This window comes from Babylonia areolata, chromosome 7 (assembly GCF_041734735.1).
Source record: "Babylonia areolata isolate BAREFJ2019XMU chromosome 7, ASM4173473v1, whole genome shotgun sequence".
Classification (NCBI taxonomy): domain Eukaryota; kingdom Metazoa; phylum Mollusca; class Gastropoda; order Neogastropoda; family Buccinidae; genus Babylonia; species Babylonia areolata.
In genome coordinates, this window is record NC_134882.1 from 31,076,373 (window position 1) to 31,086,817 (window position 10,445).

Consider the following 10,445-nt stretch of genomic DNA (forward strand, 5'->3'; position numbering starts at 1 on the left):
AGCCATACAACAAAACTGGTATGACCATAGTATTAAAAAGTTCCAAACAAATTCTAAGAGACAAGTTTTTGTTTTCTAGCTGTGTCTAACAATGAATACATTGCTGTCAGTGCTCCTTTAAAAAAGGTACCTGTTCTGTTGAAAATGCCTAGATATTTAAAAGAATTAACAACCTCCAACGTTTGATCATTAAAAGTAAAGACATCTCGAGGATTCTTTCTTTTATGGAAAACAATAATTTTGGTTTTACTTGGATTCACGTCGAGTTTCCATTTCTGGCAATACCTTAATAAGGTAGTGAGTTCTTTTTACAAAGCAGACCAAGAATTAGCCAATAAAATGATATCATCTGCGTATAAGAGAACAAGTAGCCGAATATATCTTTCAATATCTAATCAAGACAAACTCAAGTCGATTTTAAGCATTTTGTTCACAAACACACACACACACACAGACAGAGAGAGAGAGAGAGAGAGAGAGAGAGAGAGAGTCGTTCTTTCCACTAGCTTACATACTTTAAAGAAAGAAATTTTCGAGAACATCGGTCAGCCATTTTCTCTTTACCCAACTTGATTTCCAATCATTTTCGAGAACATCGGTCAGCCAGAAAAAAACAACAACAAAAAACAGTTCACTTCTTCAACCGTTTAGCATACTGGTATCTTTACTATGTGTTCATGTATTCTGGAACGGAATAATTGAATAAGTCAAAGTCAACATCATACGATTCCGCGACCCTTTTCAGCAGTGAAGCAGACAAGTTTCGGTAATACTGACTGACAAACATTGACGTGGGTTTGTGAAGGTAGGAGGCGGAACGTTTGGGAAAGCTGACTTTGTGAGATGCGTTCAGCAACTGGAGCACGTGGCCAGCGTCTTCCTCCATTGTCTCGTACTTCCCAACAAAGTCGTAGTGCACCGCACAAGGCAGACACAGTCGGTGGAACCGTTCCCAGTGCTCGTTCATCCCGCCTGCAGACCTATCCACGACGTAGCGCAGAAACTCGTCAAAACCAATCATCAGCCGGCCCGAGGCGCGACGACCTAAGCTGCTCCGGTTTGAAACGTCCCGATAGTGCTGCACTATCGTATGGCCGTAAGCCCTCCTGAAAGCAACGGAGGTGGGCTTGTTAGCTTGGAATTTGTTGCGCCATGCTGACAAGAGCCGCTCCAGGGGGTCTCTGACGAAGACGAACTTGAAGTAGTGGCGCAGGCGGTAGCGGACGGCTGTTCGGTTGTAGCTTCTGAGGGAAGGCAGCCAGTCGAGGGCGGGATGGCTGTGAACGGATATCTTCATCATGTCAGCGGCACTGACACGCCCTCTCAGAACCAGCAGCACGCGCCGCCAGTTGCTGCAGGCCACCTTGGGGATGAAACAGAACAGCACCTGCACACACGCGCGCGCACACACACACACAGGTAACAGAGCAATCTCCAACCCCAAGATACACAGTCACACAGGTAACAGAACAGCACCGTCATATACACAGGTAACAGAACAGCACCTGCATACACAGGTGACAGAACAACACCTGCATGTACACAGGTAACAGAACAGCACCAGAACATATACAGGAAACAGAACAGCACATGCATACACACAGGTATTAGAATAGCACCTGCACACACCATTATCACAGAACAGCACCTGCACACACATGTCACAGAACAGCACCTGCACACACCCAGTTCTCAAACCAACAATGTCAGTGACATCTTGCCCCTCTCTCTCTCTCTCTCTCTCTCTCTCTCTAGCACAGCTTTGCAGTACCATCAGTTTTGATTTGATTCATCATCTTGAGTTTCAAACCAAATTGACCACTGCTGCTGCTTATGATAACGATGATGATGATGATAATCATATGCTATTGCTGCTGCTACTACCGATGATGATGAAGCTACTGCTTCTCCTGCTAAATTAAACTGACTCCTGCTGCTGCTGATAATGATGATGATACTACTGCAACTACCGTTGCTGCTGATGCTGTTGATAATGATGATGATGTTACTGCTGATATTACTTACTGCTGCTGCTACTGCTGTTGCTGATGTTGATAATGATGATGATGTTACTTATTGCTACTTTTACTGACTCCTACCTTGACTTTATCCACTGCAAAGAACTGATTTCAGACACGGGATGCATCGCTGTTGCCACAGCTGTCCCCTATCTTGACGAAAGCCATTACAAGGAAATAATTACAGACACGGCATATAGCTGGTATTCATTCTGTCTCCAGCCTTGACTACAGGCACTACGATTACTTATTCTGTAGTTACCTTGTTTTTATCGTCGACTAGGAGATGACTGAGGGATCGTGGCTTTGGCGATGACACCATGTGTTTATGCTGACACTGCCTCCACACGTAATCCGCCAACATTTCCTTCTGATGACTGACAAAGCCTGCAGGGGCTGGTGGCTGTCGTAACACGTTAACTGTTGAATTGTCGCTGGCGATGACGAGGGAAGTAACAGCCGAGTGGTTAGAGCGTTGGACTTTCAATCTGAGGGTCCTGGGATCGAATCTCGATAACGGCACCTGGTGGGTAGAGAGTGGAAATTTTTCCGATCTCGCAGATCAACATAATTATGTGCAGACTTGCTTGTGCCTGAACCCTCATCATGTGTTTGCGTAAGCAGAAGATCAAATACGCACGTTAAAGATTCTGTAATCCATGTCAGCAATCGGTGGATTATGGAAACAATAAAACACCGAGCATGCACACCCTCGAAAACGGAGTATGGCTGCCTACATGGCGGGGTAAAAAAAACAAAAAAAACGACAATACACGTAAAAGCCCACTCGTGTACATACGAGTGAACGTGGTAGTTTCAAGCCCACGAACGAAGAAGAAGTCACTGGTGACAAATCAGCGGACCGACAACAAATCAACATTTGACAGACTTCAGCTGAATTGTCGCCGACCTGCGTGTCAGACAGAGATGTGCCAGCTTGTCATCAGTCTTTTTTTTTTTTGCTGAATGTGGACATTCAGAAGAGATAGTAGCAGCTTTCTTTCAGATTATGGGTTGGATTTTAAGGTGACGTCCTCCATGCACCAACAAGATTTACAAAATGACTGAACTTTGAAAACACACACACACACACACACACACACACACACACACACACACACACACACACACACACACTACAAAACCTCTCTATTCATCAAATTGAAAATTAACTTTATCCACGGGCTTGGTCACTCAGCTAACACCACCTTCCCCCCACGACCACCACTACACACACACACACACACACACACACACACACACACAACCACTGCTACCTTCATGACAGTTGTCTTGCCAGTGGAAAGGTAAACCAGTCCGCAGATACTGACGGACAATCCGACCACCAGACAGGACCAAATGGACATCTTGAGCTTCATGGTTGGTGTGGAAAGACACAGACCCGTCTCCTCCAGCGCAAGTGGCTGGTGTGCTGAAGCCACAGGCAACACACCACGTCCCACACACCTGCCGTTGCTGACTGGTTGCCTCAGCTGCTGCACAGTTTTTGAATAGTTGTGACTGGAAACATTCGGATAGAGAACACAAGCACACTTGGTCGTCATTCTGTCTGTGTCTGTCTGTCTGTCTGTGTTTCTCTCTCTCTCTCTCTCTCTCTCTCTCTCTCTCTCTCTCTCTCTTTCAAGAAAGGAAGAAAATCATTTTTTATCAAACACATCACATCACACCTCCGGATCGTCGTCCCTGTTTAGAAAACTTTACAGCAGGTTTGTGAAATATTTTATATCCATCAAATAAATCAAATTCATTATTTTCTATAAACGTGTCAACCAAACAAACAAAATCAAAACCACGAATAAATGTCATAAAATCATTGTCAACAAGTTTCGACATCAAGCCATTCACATTCCACGCCAAGAATAAAAAGTGTTTCAGCACTTGTCACTCGTGTGTTTTCACGTGATTGTGAACGCATGACTGCTCATACAAGTTGTCCTGCAAGAACTCAAGCATTCTCTGGTGACATGAACAGGTCATTGTCAATTCCGGTGCTTCGTCAAACCGTCCATCCCTGTTTTCAGGACCAGGACAAAAGCACCCTTCATCACTGGACCGGCCTACCCCCTATCTGGTCTCTTTCAGGTTGTCCTGACCATCCAGAAAGAATTTCTTTTCTTCTATAATCAGATGGTCGAAAACCATGAAAGCATTTTGCCCATTATTTCTGTCGGCTTTCAGATGAGGCGTTAACTTCCGTCTTATTTCCCTAACTCGTGTAGAGAAATCTTCCACAATGAAAATATTGGTTCCTTTCAGTTTCTGTTTCGATTTCAGGATAGCTACTTTATAGAAACAGCAGCGCGCTATGACAGGAGAGTCAGGCCTCATGTTAAGACGGTGTCCCCTGTCAAACTGTATATCATCTGCAATATCTAGACAGTCTGTGAGGAGGTCCTGTTCATTTGTTTGCTATAAAAAGATATCTGGGCATTGATAAGCGAACCCCAAATGACCTTGTATTCGGTGAAACGAATCGTTATCCTGTATATGTAAATTCTGCAGTTAATTGTATAGACTACTGGCTAAGAATTTTGCAAATGGAAGATTTAAGACTACCATATAAAGCTTACAAATTGTTATACGATTTAGATGTAAGGGGCAAAAAGAGGGGGAATTTGTTTAATGTCCCGTCACACATATCGGTGATTGAAGACATTTTGTTAAAGTATTTATGAATACATTCGAGTATTATCGGTTAGAAGGGGTGGGAGATGTGAATGAATGGAGGGTTGGGGGAAACTGGGCAAATGAGGGTGAAATGTGGGTGAAATTTGAAATAAAAAGAAAAAAAATTCTAAATACAATTACAGGAAATTACTTAAAGGACTTCGTAAAAGAGAAGTCGTTAAACTGACAAGCGAAACAACTGATAATGAATGCAAAAAGTCAAAAACATCAACGTTCTCAGTCATTTGTGAAGACACACTTTCGTGTACATAAGGCTTCATCAAGCTACAGATAATAGTCTGAGAGCTAAACTCAGAATTGGTCTGCGAATCGGACCAAAGTCTAAGAGAGTCAACTGACGAGGTTTTAGACTTGAACTCAAGCACCTATAAAAGTCTCTTTCTAGTATATTGCTTATTTCCTTGTATGACAATGGGCAATATACTTTAAAACTATCTATATGATTTTTTGCTCCCCTTTTTGCTGCCCTGTCTGCTTGATCGTTATAAAGGAATCCAGTGTGGGATGGTATCCAACAAAAATCAACATTTGTACCCTTCACAAATAGGGAGTGCAATAAATACTTAATTTCAGACAATAAATCTTCTCTTTGATTATTCTCAAAAAGGAGCAAACTTTTTAAGACAGATTGAGAATCAACACAAAATAGGATATTACTTACTATGATTGGTATATCAACAAGATGATTTAAAGCCATAAGAATGGCCACCAATTCATCTGTAAAAATTGAATGTCCCTTACCTAAAGAATTGGGCTACAAACGTGCGTGCGTGTGTGTTTGAATATGGGTTTGGACATGTATGGTTGAGTCAGGGAGTGGGTTGTGAAGCTGGTTTTGTAAATGCATTTCGGCAACGTTTAATAGATTGTAGATGGCAGGATTGGAATCGACATATTTACACAAGTGAAAGGTTTGGTGTGTATAGAACGTTTTGTGTTTTGCATGATTTAAAGCCATATTTGCGTTTAAATCTGGAAAGACATTTGAAATATGTGACAACGAAGTTTAGACTAGGTATCTCTGATTTGACTGCATTACTTTAGATACAAAGAAGTTAGAGATTCTGATCTAATGTGCCTTATGTGTAAACAATCAAAGGAAGATGAAGTGCATTTTGTTCTCAGTTGCGAAGCACTCAAAGATATTACAGAGAAATATATTCGGCCCAAATATTATCGACACCCCTGTCTCTTTAAATTGACTTTATTGTTATCTTGTTCTGACGACAGCGATGTTAGAAATGTGTCCATTTATCTTTACAAAGCCTTTAAGTATAGAGAAATTGCTGTTTCTTAATCTGATCAAAGATTTGTAACATTTATTTCTGTATCTTATACAGTCCTTATGTTCATGATTACAGCTCGTTAGATATTGTTCACATTCCCCTTCACGAGGGGCTGAGGCCTAGTGTGAATGAACCATCTTCAGTCTCTCTCTCACACATTGTAATAATGGCTTATTTGGCTCATGGCCCTTGTAAGGAGATACGTTTCTTTCACAAAGGCCATATTCATTCGCGTGTGTGTATGTGTGTGTGTGCCTGAGTGTGTGTTGTAGGATGTGTTTTCTGGAGGGCGTCATGGGTGGGTGGGTGATTTCCAATATTCTGTTGCGTAAGAGATTTCTGGCACGTGCTTCCGTGTGTGGTGGGTAGGGGTGGTGGTGAAGAGGAGTATTGATGTGGGAAGCGGGAAGTGGGGAACGAAATGTCAAGTGCTTTGAGCAGTATTTCTGGAGAAACGCGTCATATAAATGTCCATCATTATTGTTATTTTCCATGCATACATGCATACATACATACATAGACACTTGATAAGCATTCTTTCAAATACTTTACCTTTATTCTTGGAACCTACAAAAGTATAATGAAAACAAAGACCAACAACATGAAATAAAGTAAAACACAGAGAAAACAAAACAAAAACGATAAATTTCAAACATCACGTAATCTAATATAGCAGTATTAGCACTGTCTTGTCTTATCTATGCACTGTGTGGAGTTTCCAGCTCTATGTATATCTATCTACATGGCTAACTATTCGCTGGTTGTATACAGTCAACAAAACATGAACTTTCAACGGATTGAATCACTTGAAAAGTATCAAGAAGAATATGTATGGATCGAAATACGCTTTAAAAAATCAAAGCCAACCCTATTCGGTTTTATCTACAAAACTCCAGCTGAATATGTAGATTGGATAATCAAGTTTATGTTGATGATGGAAGAAGCTTCTTTGTCTTCATCCAAAATAATACTATTGGGTGAACTTAATACTGACTTAATCAAATTAAACAAACTCTGGGCAAAAATTTATGAATCAATTCACCTGACGCAATTAACTGACATACCTACGAGCGTAACTGCAACGTCAAAACACTTGTAGATCATTTGATATGTTTCAACTTCAAACTCTATACCAGAAGTATATTCCCCTTCGCCTGGCTGCAGTGACCATTCTCTTACGTTTCACATGGTCCAAACCAGGTGTAAAAATTCCTGCAAATGGGCGTAGAACTATTGCCTATAGAGGTTCTAGACAGTTTGATAAGGATTTGTTCCTACAGAATTTGATGAATTCCAACATGTCAGCTGTTTATAAAATCTCTTATCCTGAAGAAGCACTTGAGGTTTGATATCATAATTTTCTTAATGTATGTAATAACCATGCTCCAGTCATAACAAAACATGTCAAGAACTATCCTAAACAGCCATGGATTACTAAAACATTGATGATGAGATTAAGAAAAGAGACTTTTTTTTTCTCTCAGAGGTAAGAAGATGAATTTATAAAACGGCGTAATCTTGTAAATGCTTTAAAGCAGTCAGAAAAAAATGAACACTTTCAAGAACTTATCTTCTCAAAATCTAATGATAAATTCATTTGGAAAGCCATAAATTAGTTGAATGATAAACATAGTAACACGCAATCCACATATCAGCAGAAAAACCTGATATACATTTTTCTATTGTAGCAGTAAGTACAAACACATCATCATTGATTCACCAGATATTCTCGAAACCTTTTGTAACTCTAAAATATTTCACCACACCTTGATATTCTTCTTATGGGTGTACATGAAGTTTACTTTTCTCTTTGCCACTTAAAACAAACAGGTTCGAAAAGTCTTGACGGTATAGATGGAAAGATTTTAAAACTCTCTGCTTCTATAATTGCCGAAACACTTGGGACCCGGAATACACTTGAATTCATATCCTCATTTCTATCAGACAGAAGACAAATTGTATCTATTAAGAACCTCAATCCTCTTTACAGTCTATCTGTAATGGAGTATCACAAGGCTCAATTCTTAGTCCAATATTATTTTCTATTTATGTAAATGATTTGCCTCTATTTATTAATGCCTTATGTGAGATGTTTGCAGATGATACAACAGCAAATATAAACCACACTACAAGAGACAAATCGCATTATACTCTGCAACAAAGCATTAATGACATAGTTGAGTGGTCAAATTTAAATTTCCATCCAAACGAAACGAAATGAATACGCCAAAACTGTTCACACAACCTTCCACCTCTTTCCGTAGATGGTCAACCAGTAGTAGAAGTTGATGATTGTAACGGTTTGAGGAAGCCTGATGAGATTCCTTTTATTCTAAAATGATATTTGCTTGTTTTGTTTTTTGCATTTTATATCAGTTATGTTTTGGGTTTCTGGCTTTAACACAACAACAACAAGTGGCCTACATCTAGGAAAATCGGAAATCCTCGGAAAAGTATAAAAATAAAAAAAAATTTAAGCCAAAAAGAACAGGTACAAGGCCATCATGCCATCGATCGCCTCAAAGAAAAAAAGGGAGAGAGAGAGAGAGAGAGAGAGAGAGAGAGAGAGAGAGAGAGAGAGCGGCCGAAAGTCTAGCATGAAAGGTAGAGCACGATGCTTTGCAAATCAAACGAATAATGGCATCATTTCCAAACAAAACATTGCGCAAATTTCTTCAAAACAGAACAGAGTCTCTCTTGGCTTTTCCAAATACAATAGACTGAGCAACACGCTAGAGATCTTTTCCCACCCCTCTTACGGCCAATCAGTGGCAGGGGCCTGTGTCTCAGTGTGTGTGTGTGTGCCAGTGTGTGTGTGTGTGTGTCTGTGTCTGTGTGTGCGTGTGTGCGTATGTGCGCACGCGAGTGTGTAAGCCGTACACATGTTTCAGGAGAGCTCTGTGCACGTGTGTGTGTGTGTGTGTGTGTGTGGTGGAAGCTGCGATACGTCACAGTAGCCTAGGAATGAGTGTGTTGCGGAGGGGAGGGGTGCAGGGTAGTGTGTCTGTGTCTGTGTGTCTGTGTGTCGGGGCTCGTGTACGTTTACTATGATGTGTATTTGCTCAAGTTTGTGCTTTCATATCAGTGAAACTGCATGTTTGTTGCATATCTGTTATGCATGTGTGTGTATGTGTGTCTGTATGCCGTTTTACATGATTTGCTTAAGTTTGTTTATTTATTATCATTATTGTCTTTTTATTTTATTTTATTTTATTTCAGTTTTTCAGTTATTATCTTTATCAGTAGTAGTAGTAGTAGTAGTAGTGAGTAGTAGTAGTAATTTTGTTGTTGTTGTTGTTGTTTCGTGTCTAAATATTCAGTTTACTTCTTTATGATTTGTTTGTTTGTTTGTTTTGTTTTGTTTTGTTTTTCTCAAGGCCTGATTACGCGCCGTCGTTGGGTTACTCTGCTAGTCAGGCATCTGCTTGGCAGATGTGGTTAGCGTATCCGGATTTGTCCGAACGCAGTGAAACCTCTTTGAGCTACTGATATTGTTTAATTATTGAATTATTAGTGAATTACAGAGAGGGCCCAAAATTGGTATAGCACCGGGCGAAACCGCGCGAAGACGACCGTTGTGCTCATGCAACGTTTAGCAGACACATCGAGTCACAAGTGTGGGCTGTGTCATGAAAAATGTGTGTGGGGGTGGGGGTGGGGGATCTGGGCGTATGTGTGTGCGATTGTACAAGGAAGTGTTCATCTCTGTCTGTGTGTGTGTGTGTGTGTGTGTGTGTGTGTGTGCCGTGGAAGCTGCGATACGCGTAGCCTAGAAATGAGTGTGTGGAGGAGGGGGGTAGAGGAGGTGCAGGGTAATATGTGTGTGTGTGTGTTGGGGCTCATCTTCGTTTATGTGTATTTGACTGTGCTTTCATATCTGTGAAACTGCATGTTTGGTGCCGATATCTGTTATGCATGTGTGGGTGTATGTGTGAATGTGTCTTAATGTTTTACATTTATTTGCTTATTTATCATCAATGTTGTCTTATTTATTATTATTATTATTATTATTACTGCCTTTTTTATATAATAATTATTATTTATTTATTTATTTACTTATTTATATACGCTTACTAGTAGTTGACTTCAAGTTTTTGCGCCTTATACATATTATTAGTGGTGGTAGTAGTTTGTTTTTGTTTGGTTTGGTTTGGGGGGGTTTTTTTTGTTGTTGTTTTTTATGTATTTATATATTATCTATTCACCTTTTTTTCTTTTTCTTTTTTTTTTTTTTCTTTTTTTTCTCAAGGCCTGACTAAGCGCGTTGGGTTACCGGCTGCTGGTCAGGAATCTGGTTGGCAGATGTGGTGTAACGTATATGGATTTGTCCGAACGCAGTGACGACTCCTTGAGCTACTGAAACTGAAACTGAAACTGGGCGACTGATACTGATTCTATCCAATTTCGATATATAGACAACCCCACGCTTTCT

General features: G+C 40.3%; 1 protein-coding gene across 3 annotated transcripts; it reads right to left on the reverse strand.

Annotated features, from left to right (window-relative positions):
• Positions 1-465: 465 nt before the first annotated feature.
• LOC143284228 (carbohydrate sulfotransferase 11-like) lies at positions 466-3,948 on the reverse strand. 3 transcript variants are annotated; one of them, XM_076590900.1, is made up of 4 exons: positions 3,918-3,948; positions 3,296-3,511; positions 2,281-2,541; positions 482-1,387 (listed from the first exon to the last, which is right to left on the reverse strand). In XM_076590900.1, the coding sequence occupies exons 2-4, from the start codon at positions 3,395-3,397 to the stop codon at positions 668-670; spliced, it is 1,083 nt and encodes a 360-aa protein (XP_076447015.1). In that variant the 5' UTR covers positions 3,398-3,511; positions 3,918-3,948; the 3' UTR covers positions 482-667. The 3 variants fall into 3 exon arrangements, with proteins under 3 accessions (XP_076447013.1, XP_076447015.1, XP_076447014.1); XM_076590899.1 differs by lacking the exon at positions 3,918-3,948 and adding an exon at positions 3,707-3,864; XM_076590898.1 differs by lacking the exon at positions 3,918-3,948 and having other exon boundaries at positions 466-1,387; positions 3,296-3,696.
• Between the last annotated feature and the right edge of the window lie 6,497 nt (positions 3,949-10,445).